The sequence below is a fragment of the Thunnus thynnus genome, chromosome 14 (genome assembly GCF_963924715.1).
Source record: "Thunnus thynnus chromosome 14, fThuThy2.1, whole genome shotgun sequence".
Lineage (NCBI taxonomy): Eukaryota > Metazoa > Chordata > Actinopteri > Scombriformes > Scombridae > Thunnus > Thunnus thynnus.
Window position 1 is genome coordinate 29819194 of NC_089530.1, and position 21606 is coordinate 29840799.

At 42.8% G+C, this 21606-nt stretch overlaps 1 protein-coding gene across 4 annotated transcripts; it reads right to left on the reverse strand.

Moving 5' to 3' along the window:
- Window positions 1-501: 501 nt before the first annotated feature.
- dlk2 (delta-like 2 homolog (Drosophila)) lies at window positions 502-21333 on the reverse strand. 4 transcript variants are annotated; one of them, XM_067610885.1, is made up of 6 exons: window positions 20824-21333; window positions 13893-13986; window positions 3826-3883; window positions 3348-3478; window positions 2970-3114; window positions 502-2403 (listed from the first exon to the last, which is right to left on the reverse strand). In XM_067610885.1, exons 2-6 carry the CDS (start codon window positions 13960-13962, stop codon window positions 1635-1637), a joined length of 1173 nt encoding a protein of 390 aa, XP_067466986.1. In that variant the 5' UTR covers window positions 13963-13986; window positions 20824-21333; the 3' UTR covers window positions 502-1634. The 4 variants fall into 4 exon arrangements, with proteins under 4 accessions (XP_067466986.1, XP_067466985.1, XP_067466984.1 ...); XM_067610884.1 differs by lacking the exon at window positions 20824-21333 and adding an exon at window positions 20410-20792; XM_067610883.1 differs by lacking the exon at window positions 20824-21333 and having other exon boundaries at window positions 13893-14275.
- Window positions 21334-21606: the final 273 nt, after the last annotated feature.

The window sequence follows — 21606 nt, forward strand, 5'->3', positions numbered from 1 at the left end:
GAGATAGGGAGGGCTTAGGTTTGGTTTGAACTTCGGTGGGGTCGTCTTCTTGTCAGGCAGTATTAATAATTGTGTATTGTGGGGAAATATTTGTGTTCCCGGGTCATTCTCTGGTCATCTTCTATCCTGGGAGCAGCAGGTCATGACCTGTCTGTTTCAGAGCGCTTCATCTCTCTGTCTAATGAGGTTGGCTGGGATAAGCAGCTGTATTGATAAGGCTGGCTGTCTCCATGGTAACCAGGGTCAGGTGGAGATATGCTGTGCTTCCTGCAGACGCTCAGACTGGTCTCCTCGTAGAATGGATAGCAAGTGACCTGAGTACAGACTACGTGACTTCAGTCAACTTTAAACCAGCATAGTGTCTTATTTATAGTTCAGTAACCGATAGATCAATAACACACACACACACACAGACACACACACACACACACACACACACACGAAGAGCCTGACTCTGCTAAATGTTTATTGAAGATGCATTTGCTGACTTTCCTGAAACTGGACTTGTATCATGATTTTATTTTATTGATCGGCTGCTTAACAATAAATCTGTGACCAAAATGAATATTTAAAATGAACATATAATAATAAACTGTCACGATAAATGTGTAGGAACCTGCAGGTAATGTGCTGCTCTGTAACTCGCTGCTGTAGGTTTTCAAACCTCACCAGAGATTCTTCTGTCAGTTTCTGGATTTGGGCGACAAAACTCAAGAGTTTCATCACACTTGATGCTCAAACCTCTTTAAATCATCTCAAAAACTTGTATTTGGATTATTTTTATTCAGCTCCTGAACCTATGGCCAGATGTTTCACTATGACATCACAGCTCACCTGTCTGTGTGTCTGTGGATTTTCATAATAAAATGATGCCTGACAGTCACAAACAGATCAGCTGGACAAGCTGCGGCTAATTTAGCTTGTAAATGATGTTCATGTCTTAATGACACATATGCAATAATGACTCTGCTCTTGATCCACTCATGGAAAATGGGAGAGATTAAATAGTAAATATTTCTCCCACTAAAAGATGAATGTTTGGATTGATTACAGAACATTCTTATTGACTAAGCTCAGCTGTTACTGACACTTTGGTTCTTCTTTAAAAAGGAATTTTCAGCAACAGTAATAAAGTTGTTTCATTAAACAGCTTGTCTGAGCAACAAGCGATGAAGATGTAACTGCTGTAACGTCAGTTAGCCTACTGATCCAAACTGGATCCAAGGCAGCCAGGAAGTGCTCCACAGCCATGGATGTATTAAGAGAATATAATACATAATCTGTATATATACTGTATGTTGTTCAGTTGTTCATAAAATCTGATTTAAATGATTAATAGTGTTTGTTTGTAGGAAATGAAGCAGCTCACGTTCACCAGCTGTTTGTTACTGTCGCTTTAAGAGGAGATGTGATGAGGTCACAGCTAATTAGCATATTAACACCAGGTTTGAACAGGGACAATCGAAGCAGCTGCTGTTGAACTGGAACCAGTTCAGACCTGAACCTGAAGGCAGGAAGCTGTCAGCGCTGACCTCTGACCTCTGACCTCTGACCCCGCAGCGCTCACACAGGGGGGCGGGGTCGAACCAGACCGCCCTCTTTCTCTCTGTCTGATTGCTCTGATACCCGTCAGTCTAAATGACCTCACTGTTCAGTTTCTTCTTCTCTGGTTCTGCTGCGTTCAGGAAGCTGATCTGACACTCCTGCTCGCCGCCATCCTGCCGCGCTTGCTGCCGCTGTGATGATGACGATGATGTCAGCAGTGGCCTCCAGCAGGGGGTGTGGCCACAGTCTCTGCAGTGACCCTGTAGCACGAGGGCGGCGGTGAGTACCACCATGCCCAGCGTCATCCCCGCCAGCACCAGCAGCGTGATGAGCTGAACCTCCGACAGGCCGGTGGCGCTGCGCTCACTCACCGTCACCTTAAACAGCCTGTTGCCATGACGACTGCTGTTACCACTGGTGGTGCTCCTTTGGTTCTTCCCCCCGGTGGTCAGGTGATGTCTCGCTCCTCCTCCCTCCCACCCCAGCGTCGTCCAGCCGGACTCACGGGCGTCGTGGCTCCTCATCGGCGTCTCGCAGGTGGCGCCAGTGTAGCCGGGCTGGCAGATACAGTGGAAGCCGCCAGCGCGGTCGAGGCAGCGGCCGGCGTTGAGGCACGGCCGACTGGCGCAGTCGTCCAAGTTGACAGTGCAGAAGCGTCCAGTGAAGCCGGCAGGACAGAGGCACGAGAAGCGGTTGACGGCGTCCAGGCAGGTGGCGCCGTTAGCACACGGCTTCATCAGACAGTCGTCCACGTCGGTCTCACAGCGCGGCCCCGTGAAGCCGGCCAGACAGCGGCACGACAGCTCTGCCGCAAAGCCGTCAGCATCTTCACACAGACCGCCGTTTTTACACGGAGACCTGCAGACACGACAGGAAACACGAAGAAGAAAAGAAAGACGTCAGGAAAGATAATCTGACTTGTAGCTGAAGAACAAACCAAACAGAGTCAGAGACGAGACGAGAGCTGCTGTCTGAGTCTGAAGCTGATTCTGACTCAGGTGACAGACAGCGACTCTGCAAGGAAATGAAAATATGAAGGAGGCGTCGACTGTCAGACAGCAGGACGGAGACGAGTCGCTGCCAAAATCTGCAATCTGACTGTTGGACTGAAAACCAAGAAGAAGAAGACGACAGGAAGCAGCTCCATCTGTTAGTGGGCGAGCTCTCATGTTTGGTGTTACATCACTCGCCGTCTACAGTCTGTGGACTCTGACCTGTTAAACTCCTCCAGACACACAGTGGTTTATTGAATATTGATCATCTGTAAAGCTCAAATTAGTTTACTGCCTCGTTAATAAAGTCATCGTACTTATGAAGCACATTGAAAAACAAGGAGTATTCTCCACTATTTGATTTATTTTTACATGACATGTTTTTTAATCTTTTGTTCATGCTGATGAGTTGACAGGAACATGTGTTCAGACCTCCTCTGGTGACAGGGTCCCGTCTTCAGCTGGCAGTTTCTGCCGTGGAAACCTTCAGGACAGAGACAGGTGTATTCACCGCTGTCCTCCATCACACAGGTAGCTCCGTTCTGACACGGCTGCTGCTCCGAGCACACATGGAGGTCTGAAACATGAAACATGTCGGTAGAGAGGACGAGAAAATATGATATTTGAGAAAATGGAAACACACTTTGGAGCCAAATTTTAAAAAATTAGAAAGACTTGTGAGCAAGAAACTTGAAGAAGAAGGAATAAAAATGTGAAAAAAACAAGAAAGAAGAAAAAGAAAGTTGAAATAATTTCTCCGCACTCTGGGAAAACAGTGAAACAGAAATAAGTTTATGAGAAGAAGCTGACCTTTATCACAGAAGCGACCCCCCCAGCCGGCCTCACAGCTGCACTGCCACGGCTGCTGGCAGGACCCGTGCAGGCAGCCGGGCATCGGCACGCAGCGGTCACAACGCTCGCCGTCCCAGCCGGGGTCACACCTGGAAACACACGGAGACGCCACGTTAGAGTCAAAAACAGGAACATGGAGTCGAGTCAAGTCCAGTTTAATGTTCTGAATGATCTGAGCAGCTCATACAGCTACAGTAAGCCCCGAGGGACAAACATGTCGGCCAGTCAACAGCGGCGCTGCTTAAAGCAGAAAGATTTGTTCATTCATTTCTTTTCCAGCACAAGTTAGTAGCTGCTGGTTATTAATTCCCACAGACAAAACAAGAAATTATCTCTCCAGTACGACCACAGTTAGAGTCAAATGCACCTGGACACCACCTTACAGACGCTGTGGTAGTTTAGTTAGTATAACAGGGTCATTGATTGATTGTCTCACCTGCAGACTCCAGACTCGTCACAGCGACTGTTGGTGATGTTGCAGCTGCAGTCACTTCCTGCAGGAACAAGAAGAGGACAGGTCAGACACAGGTGGGACGGACAGGATGTTGCAAATTATGACCTGCCAAAATAAGAGCCAAGTTGTTGTTCTCCTTTTCAAAGACAGTTACCGGCTGGGATTTAAACCAGCAACTCTCCCCGTGTGTTCAGTGTCTGGTCTTTGTGTCTCTCAGCTGTCAAGATATATTTCTGTACTCAGGTCTCTGGTGGGACATTAGCAGCAGCAGTTTGACCTCTGACCTCTGACGGTTGGCGAGCCACGTGGCGTTCGGTGTGGCGTTACAGCAGCTCGTCTGTCTGTCAGAGGAGCAACTGGAGGGGAGGGGGGCATTTAGCTAACGTAATTCACCAAACAGGACGTCCTCACTCACTGCGTGATGCCACAAACAGCATGTACTTGTGATGACTTGTTGCTGATACATGAGGCAGAGTAAAATTAAACCGTCAGTTCACATTTAGGAGATTAAAATAATACAACAAGCGTGTGTGTGTGGTGTGTGAATAATGTTAAACGATCTACTTTTGACCTCGCAGCCGACAGCTCTAAACGCAGGTGAAGCTGCTGACGGATCAAATGTCGGCTGGAATGAGGGAGGATTGTTTTCAAAGGGATTCCTGACAGAAAGAAACAGGCTCGTCCTCAAGTTTGTTTAATGCGTCTCAAAGTTGCAGGAGATTGTTTAAAGCTCCTCGTCGGAGCTGCATGAGATTGTTAAATGTGTCTCAGAACTGCAGCAGATTCTTTAAAATGTCTCAGAGCTGCAGCAGATTCTTTAAAATGTCTCAGAGCTGCAGCAGATTGTTTAATGCGTCTCCAAGCTGCAGGAGATTGTTGAAAGTGTCTCAAAGCTGCAGCAGATTCTTTAAACCGTCTCATTGCATCTCAGAGCTGAAGCAGATTGTTTAATGCATCTCGGAGCTGTAGCAGACTGTTTAAATCATCTCAAGGCTGCAGGTGACTGTTTAAACCATGTTGTAGCTGCAGCAGATTGTTTAATGCGCCTTTGAGCTGCAGCAGAGTGTTTAATGCATCTTGGAGCTGCAGCAGATTGTTTAATACGTCCCAGTGCTGCAGCAGATTGTTTAATGCGTCTTGGAGCTGCAGCAGATTGTTTAATGCGTCTCGGTGCTGCAGCAGATTGTTTAATGCGTCTCGGTGCTGCAGCAGATTGTTTAATGCGTCTCGGAGCTGCAGCAGATTGTTTAAAGCGCCTCAGAGCTGCAGGAGATTGTTTCACTAGCAAGGACCACACCATCAACAAGATGGGATTGGGTGATTTATTAAGGAAAACGATTGATGTGCATAGTTCTTCCGGATGCTGACTGTGTTGTGGGAAAGCTTATGGGGAATCCGCTGCAGCACCCGGGCAACAGCAGACCCCCCAGGACCCTACGAAGGAGAGAAAGAATCAGGAAGAAACAAGAAGAGAGAAATAGGGTTGGGGGGGGGGGGGGGGGCACAGAATATGAGAGAGGAAGAAGAGGAGAGAGTTAGGTGGTATTTATAGGAATGCCAGACGTGGAGTAGTTGAGGCGTGGTCCTGCTCCTGAAACTTCGCTGAATAAGATTCAATTAAAGCTTCTCAAAGCTGCAGCAGATCATTCGATTCATCTTGGAGCTGCAGCAGATTGTTTGATGCGTCTTGGAGCTGCAGCAGATTGTTTAATGTATCTTGGAGCTGCAGCAGATTGTTTAATGCGTCTCAGTGCTGCAGCAGATTGTTTAATGTATCTTGGAGCTGCAGCAGATTGTTTAATGTGTCTTGGAGCTGCAGCAGATTGTTTAATGTATCTTGGAGCTGCAGCAGATTGTTTAATGCGTCTCAGTGCTGCAGCAGATTGTTTAATTTGTCTTGGAGCTGCAGCAGATTGTTTAATTTGTCTTGGAGCTGCAGCAGATTGTTTAATGCATCTTGGAGCTGCAGCAGATTGTTTAATGCGTCTCAGAACTGCAGCAGATCGTTTGATTCGTCTTGGAGCTGCAGCAGATTGTTTAATGTATCTTGGAGCAGCAGCAGATTGTTTAATGCGTCTTGGAGCTGCAGCAGATTGTTTAATGTATCTTGGAGCTGCAGCAGATTGTTTGATGTGTCTCAGAGCTGCAGCAGATTGTTTAATTTGTGTTGGAGCTGCAGCAGATTGTTTAATGCGTCTCGGAGCTGCAGCAGATTGTTTGATTCATCTCGGAGCTGCAGCAGATTGTTTGATGTGTCTTAGAGCTGCAGCAGATCGTTTGATTCATCTCGGAGCTGCAGCAGATTGTTTAATGTGTCTTGGAGCTGCAGCAGATTGTTTAATGTGTCTTGGAGCTGCAGCAGATTGTTTAATGTGTCTTGGAGCTGCAGCAGATTGTTTAATGTGTCTTGGAGCTGCAGCAGATTGTTTAATGTGTCTTGGAGCTGCAGCAGATTGTTTAATTTGTCTTGGAGCTGCAGCAGATTGTTCGATGCGTCTCGGAACTGCAGCAGATCGTTTGATTCGTCTTGGAGCTGCAGCAGATTGTTTAATGTATCTTGGAGCTGCAGCAGATTGTTTGATGTGTCTCAGAGCTGCAGCAGATTGTTTAATTTGTGTTGGAGCTGCAGCAGATTGTTTAATGCGTCTCGGAGCTGCAGCAGATTGTTTGATTCATCTCGGAGCTGCAGCAGATTGTTTGATGTGTCTTAGAGCTGCAGCAGATCGTTTGATTCATCTCGGAGCTGCAGCAGATTGTTTAATGTGTCTTGGAGCTGCAGCAGATTGTTTAATGTGTCTTGGAGCTGCAGCAGATTGTTTAATGTGTCTTGGAGCTGCAGCAGATTGTTTAATGTGTCTTGGAGCTGCAGCAGATTGTTTAATTTGTCTTGGAGCTGCAGCAGATTGTTCGATGCGTCTCGGAACTGCAGCAGATCGTTTGATTCGTCTTGGAGCTGCAGCAGATTGTTTAATGTATCTTGGAGCTGCAGCAGATTGTTTAATGTATCTTGGAGCTGCAGCAGATTGTTTAATGTATCTTGGAGCTGCAGCAGATTGTTTGATGTGTCTCAGTGCTGCAGCAGATTGTTTAATGCGTCTTGGAACTGCAGCAGATCGTTTGATTCGTCTTGGAGCTGCAGCAGATTGTTTAATGTATCTTGGAGCTGCAGCAGATTGTTTAATGTATCTTGGAGCTGCAGCAGATTGTTTGATGTGTCTCAGTGCTGCAGCAGATTGTTTAATGCGTCTTGGAGCTGCAGCAGATTGTTTAATGTGTCTTGGAACTGCAGCAGATGGTTTGATTCGTCTCGGAGCTGCAGCAGATTGTTTGATGTGTCTTGGAGCTGCAGCAGATCATTTGATTCGTCTCAGAGCTGCAGCAGATTGTTTAATGTGTCTTGGAACTGCAGCAGTGGCGGTGGAGTCTCACATGACCAGAACAACAGCTGGGGGTTGCTAACTGTTATATGAGAAGAGCTGGACAATGGCGAGCAGAGGTTTAATCTGACAGCTGGGAGAGCCGGGAATAGTCCAAGAACAATAAGCTGCAGGCGCCTCTGAGCACGCTCAGTGAGGATCCACTTCAACGATGAAGATTTACTCTGTTGCCCTGTTGAATCACTGCGGGTCCTGCTCAGGATTGTTGGTGCGTTCATTGACTGAAAAGATCCTCTGAAACACCTGAAATAAACATTATGTTTGTGGATCTTTGTTATATTTGGATGAAGTATAAGAAGAGAAAATAAATGAGCAAATGGTAAATGGTATCTGAAGTCTGAGTTTCTCCGTTTATTTTTATATATTCACTAATTTTGATCATTTAAATTTCTTACTAAAGAGATATGCTTTCTTTTTGCAATTCAGAACTTTTGTTTTCCATAAAATGCTTCATTAACACAACAAATGAAAATACGTTTTTAGGGGAGACTGAGCGGGAGTAAAGATATAGTGGAGATATGCTGAAATTTGAGTTCTCCACACTTTATGTTTAAAGAAATATAATCTAAAATGATACTGATAATGATAATGATATTGATATTATTAGTTATCTGTCTCTTTACAGCACTCAACATTTAGGAGAACTCCATGTCCACACTAAACGCATCGTCTTCTCTCTGTTTTGACCCTCCGTCCAGACTAAAACAGTGAAAACGGAGCTTTTACAAATCGGCCTGCAGAGTATTTAACACCTTAGCTGCACGGCTGCGATGCGATTCTTCATACCTCACCAGGATCGTTTCAGAAGCAAAGCGACTGCGGTCAAGTCAGCCACCTTTTAAATTCAGTTGCGCTGCTACTACAGTAAGCAGCCTTAACTGAACAAGCGCCTTTATGTTACCGTAATTACTGCAGTAGCAGTGCAACTGAAACTGCTCAATTTTGTTGACTTGGTCATTTTTCCTTGATTTTTGTGCTTCGCAGCAACACGTTGGGTGGGATCACCAAGCACTGACTAGAGTGGCCACGATCAGCTCCGGCGGCCGCGTCGCAGCCGGAACACGACGCGCCTGGTGGAATCAAGCTGTGAACGTGAAAACACCGGCTTGGTGTTGTAGTGTGTTCAGGGAAAACCAAACTTTGTAGAAACACTGTCATATGGTGGCAGCAGCACTGCGTTTCACCGGAAGAGGAAGAAGAAGAAACAATAACAACAATGGCGGCCCGCTTCATGAGAGTGTCGTTCTCTTTATTTTCTACTTTGACAGTTTGTTCAGAGTTAAACGTAGCTATCTACCGCCTTTCTCTGCTCAAACTGTTGGAATCTGCTGCAATAAACTAAATGTCAGGAAGCTGCCGCAGACACAGAAACAGTACCGTTTCTTTGCTAGTTTTATGTGACTGACTTGCTTGTCTGTCCTCCGCACATGCCCAGTAGGTGGAGGATTACCTGTTTTGGCGTTTTAATGTGGATGGAGGTATTTTTTATAAACAAGCTAAAACTCCTGCTTTTGTTCAAAAACAGCATTTTAGGATTTAGCCGGTTTAATGTGGACGCAGTCTGAGAGAGTAGAAGCTCAGCTCGTTAGTGATGATACTGAAGCTCGTTGTTTCTGTGTTGCAGCTGGTGTCAAATGAAGAACAGCAATATTATCATATATAGTTATTATAAATAGTTCAGTGTTTATTTCGTCAATGACGACGACATGTTACACATTTTTCATCAGTGAATAAAAACTGTCAAACAACAAATGTAACGTTTTATTAAATGAGCTGCAGCATCTGTGGGATCAAACACTGCAGCTCCTGATTGGTCAGACTGTCTCCTACCAGCAGCCAATAATATCTCTTGTTCTTAAGTCGATCTGGCTGTTTGACTCGTTACTCTGCTGTTAATAAGAAGCATCAGGAGCTGCAGAGCGACGCCACAGACGCATGTCGCATGAAACAGGAGACTGAAGGGAACTCTGTGTGTGTGTGTGTGTGTGTGTGTGTGTGTGTGTGTGTGTGTGTGGTCTTGTGTTTCTCTGGATAATTTTAGCTCGTCCTGCAGCTTTAAGCATGATGAATGCTCCGCTGATTGAAGTCACCTCCCTCGCTGCTCTGCTGCCCTCTGATTGGCCGGGTCGGGGGCCGCACCTGTTCCCCTCATTAGCCGTCCAATCAGAGCCACTTAACACGGCTGTAACAAAGCTGATTGTTGCGGAGGTGGTCGGCGTGTCTCCGTGATTACAGACAGACACACGAGCTGGTGACAAGGCCGCCGCGGGAACCCGATCCTGCTGCACATGTCGCTGTGTAAACGTCCGCACGCTGCACGTCTGCTCACATCACCACGGCTTCTAACCTCAGAGGCGAGGTCAGAGGTCACGCTGCGTTCCAGACATAACTGAAAGTTGGAAACTACAGTTTCCTAATAAGGACGACAACTCATGTGGGAATTATTTTTAACATGTTTGTACTTTACAGCTCATCAGATAAAATATTCCCACATGATTAAAATGATATTTACAAAACTAAACCTCATATCTTTAACATCTGTGAGATAGCAGAGATTTATAGAAACTAGTTATAATAATAGTAATAAAAGAAAAATAATATTATAATAAAAAGGTGGAATATGTTCTTTGTTTTTTTTAAAGTTCTATCTTAAAGTATCTGAAACCAGAGTTTCTGTTAATTTTAGCAGCGTAAATATAAATTAGCATATTTGACATTTACCAAAGCAGGATGTGTGCTTGTTGCATTTTTTTTAAATATATTTTCACGCTGTTGCAGGAAGTTGTGAGTTTCTATTCATCTCTGTGTGAGTTAATTTTGTCAACAAAAACTGACAAAAATATTAGTTTACAACAAAATCACCAAAACTAACAAACAAACTGTAAAACCTTTCATCATCGTTTTTGTTTTCAAAGGTCCAATTTTATTCAGTTTTCATTGTTTTGTCATAGAAAAAAAGTCATTAATGAATATTTTTTGTCAGTTTTTGTTGATGAAATGAACCCTGCCATACAGAGATGAATAGAAAGTAAAACAATGGAAAATAAAAACATAAATAAATCCAAAACTCTACGAGCTGCATGTTTTGTAAAACAGTTGTGATGTAAAGTGGACAAAGTTTCTGACAGTAACATCTGTTTAGTATCAAGTTGTTTCAGCTTCAGTGAAGCTCTGTGTTTACAGATTTCCTCTAAATTCACCCGGACTGCTTTGGGATTTTGGAAATTTGGGGATTTCTACTAGAATTTAAAATAAAGAACTTTATGTTTTGCAAGACCAGCGATGCTTTTGGGTTTCACAGAAGTTCCCTCCGTACAGGAAACTGTAAACATTTAGTTTTACTTTTTATTCTCAGTTTTGTTGCGGAAAAAAAAAGTCATCAAAGAATATCGTTTGTCATTTTTGTGTTGACAAAATTAACATACATGGATGAAGAGAAACCAACAGCTGTCTGCAACAGTGTGAAACAGACACTCAGCGAGCACTTTATTAGGAACGCCTGTGCAATCTAATGAAATCCAAAACAACAGCTCTGCCATAAATTTTACTTTTATGAAGTTTATACATTTTCAGTTTTTGTTGACGTTGTCAGAAAGGTGATAATTCCACTTAATGTCTATTATTGAGATCGTGGTGGGTGGCGGTTTGCTGGATTGCACAGGTGTTCCTAATAAAGTGCTCGCTGAGTGTTTACTGTATAAAAAACAAAACAAAACTGCACAACCTGCATCAGAAAATGTCATGTATACATATAAAGTAAACTTTGTTTGAAATTCTAGCAGAGATCCTAAACTTTAAAAATATGTCTCAGCTGATTTTATGGAGTTAAATAATAATAATAATAAATAATGATAATAAAAAGATGATCATTGACAGCCTGTTGTGCTTGCTGGTCCTGTAGGGAGTCAGAGGGAGGGAGGGGGAGGGAGGGGGAGGGGGAACTCTTTCCTCCTAATAAATCATAATGATCAGTGAAGCTCTGAGCTCTGGAGCAGCCTGTGGAGCTACAAAAATATTTAGCCATGATCTCAGAGTCTTACAAACCTCCCCTCACCCTCCTCACCCTCCTCACCCTCATCATCCCGACCCTGAGCCTCCTGCCGGCGGATGCTCTGATCCTCAACCCTCATCTCGACCTGCAGAGGTCAGACACCTGTCTGTCCTCCACGCGCTCATCTCTGATTAATCACATTCTGCTCACTGACAGGATCTCACAGCTGTGGGAGTTCACACTGTAGAGATACTGTTGGAGGATTTATCAACAAATCTCATGTTTGGATCCAAACCAACAATGAACTGATCTACTAACAAGTATTATGTGTGTATCAAAGCTGATATATCTGATTAAAACCCGTCAGTGAGTCACATCGCTGCACTGGGTGACATGTTCCTTCATCATGAAGAGTTTGGTCACGTTAGTTTGTTTAGAAACGGCTCCAAAGACTAATAACAGCATCATGTTTTCAGTCTCCAGAGAGTAGTTCTGTGTAAGGCAGACGCTACTGAGCATGTGCGGGAATGCGGTTCTGTTTACAGCTTTGCTAGCTTGTTGTGCTACATATCAACCTCTGGACTTTGTACTACATTATAAATTCCTCACAGAACATTAGGTAGGACAGCACACTATGAGTCTAAACTTAACATGAAAAGACAGTTGGTTGTTTCCGGGAAGAAACAAACATGTCAGATACCAGCGAGCAGGTCAGTTTCATCACTATCTCAGTGTCTCTCCTCTGCTCCGCTGTGACGTCTGTCAGCAGGTCTCAACAAGGGGAGTCACATCCACCTGCTGCATGACGCACATTTCATAATTTGGGCATCAGTCCTGGAGTTGGGGGTGTTCCTCAGAGATAAAGCTGAGATACTGACACAAAGTGTTCCCAAGAGACTCTCCATAACCTGTTGTTCCCCTTCTCCTTTCCACAAAGTTATGTTGTAATAAATAGGCAATAAATGAAAAGTGCAAAGCAAGAATCACCTTTGAAGTTCTTCTACATGTTACCTGCTGTGCTGTCTGTGTGTTATGGGTGTATAAATAGGTAGAGGTCTGTCTGCAATGAGGTGATGAGTAAAGTTTTATCTCAGTAATCAGCGCAGTCGTCTATGATCTGGGAGACTCCAGTTAGAGACCCGGTGTGGGGACCTCCTTCATAAGGTAGTTTATTCATAAACACTTGTTTTAATACTTTAATATCCTAAAATTAAAAGCTTAATAAAAAATAAAAACTGGATTTTTACACCTATTTCGACTTTTATTCGAATACAAATACAAACATAAATAATTCTGCTGCCTCAACAAATACAGAGCTGCAAAATAAACAGTAAATACTGAGCTCCCTGCACATCGCTAGACTACCCTGTGAAGAAAAAAGAACCAAAATTTACATACAAATAAAATGTAAGGCTTTCTGTTCTAAATACAGCCAATGATAGTGATCATACAACATGGATGTATTTTTACATGTTTGTGTTAGTAAAAATACTTTAAAATTGACAGAGGTGGAAGAAGTATTCAGATACTTAAGTAAAAATACCAATACAGCTATATAATAATACTCCATTACAAGTAAAAGTCCTGCATGAAAAAATCCTCCTACAGTAAAAGTACATAAGTATTATGAGCTTGATGTAGTTAAAGTATTGCAGTAAAAGTACATAAGTATTATGAGCTTGATGTAGTTAAAGTATTGCAGTAAAAGTACATAAGTATTATGAGCTTGATGTAGTTAAAGTATTGCAGTAAAAGTACATAAGTATTATGAGCTTGATGTAGTTAAAGTATTGCAGTAAAAGTACATAAGTATTATGAGCTTGATGTAGTTAAAGTATTGCAGTAAAAGTACATAAGTATTATGAGCTTGATGTAGTTAAAGTATTGCAGTAAAAGTAGTGGTTTGGTCCCTCTGACTGATATATTATTATATATGACATCATTAGATTATTAATAGTGAAGCATCAGTGTTAGAGCAGCATGTTACTGTTGTAGCTGCTGGAGGTGGAGCTAGTTTACACTACTTTATATACAGTTAGCTAGTTTAGTCCAGTGGTTCCCAACCTAGGGGTCGGGCCCCTCCAAAGGGTCAGCAGATAAATCTGAGGGGTGGTGAGATGATTAATGGGAGAGGAAAGAAGAAAAAACAAAGTTCTGATACACAAATCTGTTTTCAGTTTTTGGACTTTTTCTCTCATCTTTGATTTTTGCTGAAATATTGGATCATTTGAACATTTATGTAAATGAAAGCATGTGAGAAGTTTAGAGGGAAAAATCACTATTTGGTGGAGCTGTTAACAACTCATAGACATGTGAAATGTGACCCCGACTACACACTGCTTTTTGTAAGACGTCAAAAGACAAAAAGGTTGGAAACCACTGGTTTCATCTTTAACAATGTGTTGTATTTTAAAAGCTTGTTATATTATCCATTGTGTCAAATCTGAAAAATAACCAGTAACTGAAGCAAAAACAGTTTGATGGCTGTAAAAGCGTTTAAATCCGTAATCTCTGTTGGATAAACGTCCTGACCTGAGCTGCAGTCAGATACATTTTAAATCCTGACTGCAGTTGTGTTCGAGATCTTAGAAGGAGGTCTGGTTCCTGTCAGGTGAGCTTACCTTGACCTGTGCAGGGCGTGACGATGAGCGGCAGCAGCAGCAGCATGGTGGTGGCTCGGAGTGGAAACATGGCGGCTGCAGCGAGGACGGGCACCTGCAACAGAAGAAAGAGACGCTGAGCTGCAGGACAAACACACGGAGACTCCTGAAAGGTGAGACGCTCAGAGTCGTCTTCAGCCGAGCCTCTGCAGCTGTCGTCGTCCTGATCAAAGGTCTGTGCCAGGTGTGACACATAAATCAGAGTCTGCAGGGTCGGACTGCGTCCACACTGCAGATTTAATCAAACACTGCTGCATGTTACTGTTTACATGATTAAAGTCATACTCTGCCTCCACACCAGCGCTCACTTTCACACCTGATTTGTCACTTTTCACTCACAAACGCTCCTGAGACATTTTAGCCTTCTTTTTGTTGCATTTTTCATTTTGATGTCCTCTAAGCTTTCTGAGGCCTCAGCTGCAGCCATTCTTGTTGTGTCCAGTTACCACGGTTACCAGTTCAGTAGAGACGTCTGTCCACAGAGAAACACCTGGAAATCTTCCTCCTCTTATCAGTTGGCAAACAATAAAAAAGCATCACAGACAACATCAGGTGAGCCGGCTGATCCGCGTCGACGACAGCAGCTCTGCTGTATAATCGGCTGTTCCTGCTTTTAAAACGATTGATCGCAGACGAAGTTGGAGGCGACTAAAGGTTGAGCAGCTGATGTCATCGACACACTGAAACACAGGAAAACTAACAAAAACACAAACCGTGAACATACATTTTTACTTAAAGGACCAGTGTGTAGGATTAGACAACTGACAGAAATTGAATATAATATTCATAAGTATGTTTTAATTAGTGTAGAAATTAGAATGAGCTCTTTGTATCTACAGAAGAAGCAGGTCCTCTTCATGGATGTATAAAGAGAACTGGATACGGCGTCGGAGGCGGGGTCTCGTTCATTCCTATGAAAGTTGCTCAGTGGCGCGTGAAGCAATAAAAAATCGACTTCCTGGTATGAAAGTACCCGGATCTTCCGCATTGTGCGGCCCATAGAGCGAGCGCACTGGTGACTTTCACTGGCTGAGTCGGCTACTTCCGGTTTAGCCCTCCGGCTAACTTGAATGAGGATAAAACAATTCAATCATGCGGCTCTTCTAGGCTTTTGAAAGGTGATCAGACTGAACGGATTTAATTCTGATAGTGAGACGAGTCATTTTGTGGGGGTTGTGACACTCAGAAATAGACGTCTCTTTCACAATGTAAGTCTGTGGGAAAAAGTCTTCAAAGCCTGGTGCTCTTCCTGTATCCAGTTCTCTTTATACATCCATGGTCCTCTTCCACAGAGCCCGCCATGTTTCTACAGTAGCCCAGAATGGACAAACTAAACACTGGCTCTAAAGAGGGACTTTCATGTCTTTCACAAATTTTGCAGCCACTGTAGGTTCTCCTACATGCGTGAGCATGCACCATACAATGGAGCAAGAGCCAGCTGCTGGTGGCTAGCTGCTACGCTAGCGGTTTCTTAAGATTTAAAAAAGTATCTTAGCTTAGTTCAGCTTTCACTTTACAATTATCACCACAGTGCCACAACGATCTATCTGTGGTGCTTCAGACAGGCAAGACGTAACATCAAGCAAATGTTATCTAACAGAAAATCGCCCAGTCTGCCAACATTTCTTGGGCGTAAAATTTTCCACCCAAGGTCCAGTTATTTTTGGCTTGTGGTGTCAACCAATCAGGGGGTCACATGCAGCCTTCGAGCGGATAAAAGTACGCTGTTCGGCACACAGGCAGAGATTGTAGACAGCGCTGTTTGTTTAATGCACTGTTTCTGTAATTATGTATGATTAATGTGAGAGGAACAACTAAAATTTATATACACACAAAACAATAAAAAGGACAATTTTTCATTAAAATATGTATTTCACAATCGGAACTGCGGGAGAGGCAGCGCCTTTAATGGACCACACACTCCTGGCTCAGTGTGTAATGTGTTGGTTGTGACTCGTAGTGATGAACCTACAGTGAATTATCAGAGACTCTGCAGCTCCTCTCGGCTTTATGGAGCTTTATAGTGAGTTTCAGCTCATTGTTTATCTGTCCGGCTGCAACTTTACTGTTCTGCTTCACTCTCAGCGTCTCATAACGTCGTTTTCAGAGAAAAAGCTGTAGAAAGCCGCTGTACACTACCTGCTCAGCACCAAACAGACACAGTTAGCTGTAGACTAGCTGGTGAACATAGTGGAGCATTTAGCAGCTAAAGAGCCAGATATTTCCCTCAGGAGTTGGTAGAGAGTAAAAACAGAGCTAAAAGAGAGTGAATATTGGACTCACATTCACCAGGTGGACAGAAACACGACTCCACATGAATGATAATGTTGCTCCGTAACTGCTGGATGTGGAAACAAGCAACTGTTTGCTAACAAGTTCAACATATCAACTTAAAAATGTTCACTACTTGTTTCTGCTTGCTTTATATTTTTGTTCCATATTTATTAAGACGTAACATACAGAGGCAGGTGTGAGGATGTGAGGTGTGATGTCTCTCTCTTTCCATGCACTCTCTGAATAACCTGAGTGGACGTCGGCGGATCAGATCTTTGTCCCTCTGTGACCTCAGCGGCTCTCAGGCCCGAGCTGGAGGAAGACGTCGCCGGAGGTTTTTAACACTGATGAAATGTGTGACAGCACTGATCATCTCTTCCACAGATCAAACATCTGAAACCTGATCACTCCGTCAATAATTCACTCCGCCGCTGCCCTGTGAGCCTTTGATGTGCGATATTTCTGACACGTCCTCGCCGCCACTCATCATGACCTCTGACAGCTGAAGGATGTTTGTCCGACTGTGAGACATTTACTGAATGATTCAGGATTTAATTTGGCTCCTTTTCTGAAGACGGTCATACAGAAGAAAATCTGTGTTAACATGAAGAATCACTTTCTGGAAAAATATATTATAAAGTGTTTAAATGTCATGAAGCTAAAAGAACACACAGACTATTAACACTACCATAATGATATAATATCACATATGATACTGTACTATTACAACCTCTACAAGTCAAAAGGTTGTGATACGTAGCACAACAAGCTAGCTGTAAACAGAACTGCCTTACACAGAACTACTCTCTGGAGACTGAAAACGTGATGCTGTTATTAGTCTTTGGAGCCGTTTCTAAACAAACTAACGTGACCAAACTCTTCATGATGCTTTTTGTGGTTTTCCGTTGTTTATATCTTGTTCTGATGTCGGACGTTAAACATGGTCAACTTGGTCAAAAGTCAGAGCTTCAACCTGCTCTAAACGCCTCAATGGTTTTTTCTACTTTGCTGACGAGCTGAAGTCTGCTCCTTGCACATGCTCATAAACAGCCATCTGTTCTGTAGCCTTGGTTGCTAAGGTGGTTGCTAAGGTGGTTACTAACATGTACGGATGGATTTGAGAAGTTGACATTTGGAGTAAAGAAGGAGAAAAAGAAGTGAAATCCTGCTATTACAGTTTGTTTACGTAGCCTCTGGAGCCGGAGGAAGCTTCCTGAAAACTGACCAATCAGAACAGAGTGGGCTCATCAGGAGGCGGGGCTTAAAGAGACAGGAGCTAAAACGGCCTGTTTCAGACAGAGGCTGAACTGAGGGGCTGCATAAAGGACCAGTAGAAGATAAATAAGGAGTTTTTAACTGGAAATCATGTGAAGATATTCCAGTAGAGCCCCAGAATATAAATATAGAGATGGAAATGTGCAGAATATGAGTCCTTTAAAGATTACACACAAACTGAGTGATGGATTTATGATCAGCTGGTGTCCAGAGGTTGAACCCTTTATGTTTTAATGACCTCATGATCTTTCCTGTAGCGCCACCCTCAGGACAAACTCCACATGTTTAGCTCCACTGCTGCTCAGGCTCTAAATCATCAGGATGTTGTTCATATTGTGGCTGTCATGAACTGAGGAAGTTTCTATATTTCTGTCATTTAAAATCAGATTTTTTTACTTTATTTTCAGTAAATTAACATATTTCTGAACAAACTGCAGATTGTGTTCATATTGTGTGTTTAGTTTCATTTGTGTGTGTTTTTGCAGTGTGTCGGTGGATTTAATCCGGCGGCTGACGTCACCCCTCCAAGAACTGACAGAGAAGTGAGTGTTTGTTTCATTACAGCCACGATATGAACATGGATCCACAGTCGCCTTCAGTGCTGGAAAGTAACTAAATACATTTACTCAAGTACTGTACTTAACTACAGTTTTGAGGTACTTGTACTATACTTAAGTATTTCCATGTGATGCTACTTTCTACATTTCAGAGGGAAATATTGTACTTTCTACTCCACTACATTTATTTGACAGCTTTAGTTACTTTTCAGATGAAGATTTGACACAATGGATAATATAACAAGCTTTTAAAATACAACACATTGTTAAAGATGAAACCAGTGGTTTCCAACCTTTTTGGCTTTTGACGTCTTACAAAAAGCAGTGTGTAGTCGGGGTCACATTTCACATGTCTATGAGTTGTTAACAGCTCCACCAAATAGTGATTTTTCCCTCTAAACTATGTTGATAGAAACAGAAATATGTCAATAATTAATAACAACTTGACTCAGACAAACTGTGATTTTTAACAACGGACAGATTGTGTCTCTCAGTGTTTTAATAAAGAATCAGAAACGATTCAGAGCAGAAGAATTTCACCTCACTCAGGTGTTTCTACAACTTCCTGTTTTCCTCTGAGGACACGTCGCCTGTGGCAACATGTTTTACTGACATTTAACTCCTTCAGACCCAGAACGCCTCAACACAAGAAAACATCTGTCAAACACTCACTAATAATACTCATTATTATCTTATTTATAGAGCACGTTTCAAGCAATAAGAACAAAGTGATTTTCAAAAACTCGTAAGACTTCAGCAGCATGAAGAACATTTATAAGAGCAAGAAACAACTGTACAACAACAAATATACACATGCATAGCCTAAAAGAGTTAACTCTTGAAGTGAAGTCTGTCTGTTGTTATAAAAGGCTGTTCACTGAACAGTCACGCCGAGGTTTCGCACCAGTAAAAAGAAAAGTGGCTGAAAATTGTGTGTTTGGTAAATATGAAAAGGATGGAATGTAAATTTATAGCCCACAAATATCTGCTGCAGCTACAGCAGGTGTAAAATCTGCAGCTCAGTTTTATCACAGAGAGAAAGACGCATCACAGATCAGCAACACAACACAAGACGAAAGAGCAGGAAGCAACAGTCTGTTATTTTTCTGTCTCTCTCAGCTTTCTTCTGCATGTTTCTCTGTTTTCAGCAGTTCCAGTCCCGAGTGAAGAGACAGTTAGTTATTAATCTGTTCACTAAAACCTGCCAAGTCTTGTTTTTCAGAGCTCCTGCAGGATATTTAACTCCTCACATATAGAGTTCCTCTTCCAGGAGGACACAAAAGTGTTTTCATTTGTTTGTCTTGAGAAATGCTGCAGTTTGTTGGTTTGGTAACCTCTCTGTAATCTTCGTTGCCATTTTATGATGGTTTTGGTGATGACGACACCCACGTTGGTGTTATCATGTAATTTTTAGTCCTGATGTAACGATGGTTGTTTTTAATTCCTTCTTTTGTGTCTCTGCTCCAACACTTTTCTTTGCCTCCGTTTCTTTCCAGACATATCTTGAGGCGTATTCGTTATTGTGTACGTGATGTGTTTGTGACGGCTGACCCTTTGTGGGCTCAGCCAATCACTGTCAACCTCTGCCTGATCTAACAAATGGACGAAACTGCTTCTGTTTCTGACAATCACAAACGGACCTCATATTGAGACAAAACAAAGCAACTCTGTCTCCTAGAAATTACAACTGTGAACATCATCCAGACAGAGATTACGTTTACCGACATAACATCACTGGGAAACTATTTAGTTGTATATGAACATGATTTCGAGCAGACAGTATCACAAAAAAAAATAAATAAATCTTTTCCTGGAGAAATATCAGCATGCAGATGCAGCTGCAGGTCTACTGCGAGCAGCATCAGCAGGTAAGAGGAGAGTAGAGAGCAGGAACAGCACCTTTAAACTGTCAGTTAACTGCACTTCACGCACATCACAAGAAATGCTTCTCATTCACATCTGTAGTCTCAGGAAACATCTCACTTTAAAAGATTCCCTCCAGACATGTATTAAGACAAATAAAAATACTAAATAAATAAATATAATAATTACCATGTACATCCTCTCCTCCTTCTCCCTCATTAAATCTTGCAGGATATATACATTAAAAACTCTGAATCTGTAAATATTGTTGATTTCTAAACTTTTCCTGCTGGACACCAGATGTCTCCTCCTCCTCAGTGTTTGTGCGCTGGAGGCGTCAAGTTTCCACATCACACTTGTGTAAGTCGCATACTGGACCACGATTGGCTCCAGACTAGTTGTGATGTCATAAATCCCGCTCGCATGTTCTCAGATTTTCAGTGAGATGAACGTGAAAACAAACTCTGCACATACATTAATCTGAACCACTGATATTTTTTTTAACAAACCTTCCTTGTTTACATCCATGTTTTTTCTTCTTCTCTGCATTTGTTGGAACTGATTCGTTATCGATTGATCAACCCCAACATCTATCGCTGATCGATCGCTGTCACAGAGACTGTTTACATCCTCTCTGCCTTCACAGTGCCTCTAAACCACACGATCATGCTCCAACGTCTCAAACCGACCTGAACACGAGAGGAACACAGAAACAACTGCAACCAAGCAGTTCAGTGGACACGCTAGCAGTTTCCCTCTGCTTCCAGTGATTGTGCTAAGCTAGGCTAACCACATCCACTGAACACACAGATGAACCTGAGATCATGTGACTCAGGGGAAGACGGACTGTTCCTTTAAACTCAACCAGTATCAGAGGAGTTTAAATCATGTGATCTCTTCTATTTACAGCTTCCTGTTCCTACCTGTTGATCTGCTTCCTGTTGTAGTTTTTTTTTTTTGAATCTCTTCTTCTTCTGCAGATTTCCTCGCTTCAGATCTTCTCCTGCTTTCTTCTGTCACATCAGTCAGATGTGTTCAGGTTGCTCTGTGTTCGTCCCTCCTGTGGTCTCTTCCTGCTCCGAGCTTCGTCTGTTCAGCCTGTTGCTGTAGCGACGGACCCTGAGGTCTCTCTGCCCACACACTCGACTGGCAGGCGGCGGGAAATAACGAGCAGGATCATTTTTCCAGAGATTACAGCGATGAACACAACCTCCACAAAAACAGGAACTGACATGCCTGGATTACTGAGTGTGTGTGTGTGTGTGTGTGTGTGTGCTGTGGTATGTGAGTGAGGAAGATACTGTGTTACACACACACACACACACACACACACACTCAGCCTTTCTTTCAGTGTGTTTGCTTGAGAAAAAAAAAAGAATGAGGGAGTGTGTGTGTGTGTTTGAGAAAGGATAGCAACAGGTGGCCAATTTAATGCTTCAACATGTACTCATTCACACACACACATCACACACACACACACACACACACACACACACACACAGAGTTTTCTTTCTGCTGCATTCTTGAGAGGCAGACAGGAAAGCAGGAAAGCAACAGCAGTTGCAAATGTGCAGCCAGTAACACGCTGAATGTCAGTGAACAAACATACAGAAGTAAAAACTGACATGTTACAACCTGACTGTCACCGTTCACAAGTCTTGTGTTTTTTTTGATTAGTTAAAGGACTCATATTCTGCTCATTTATT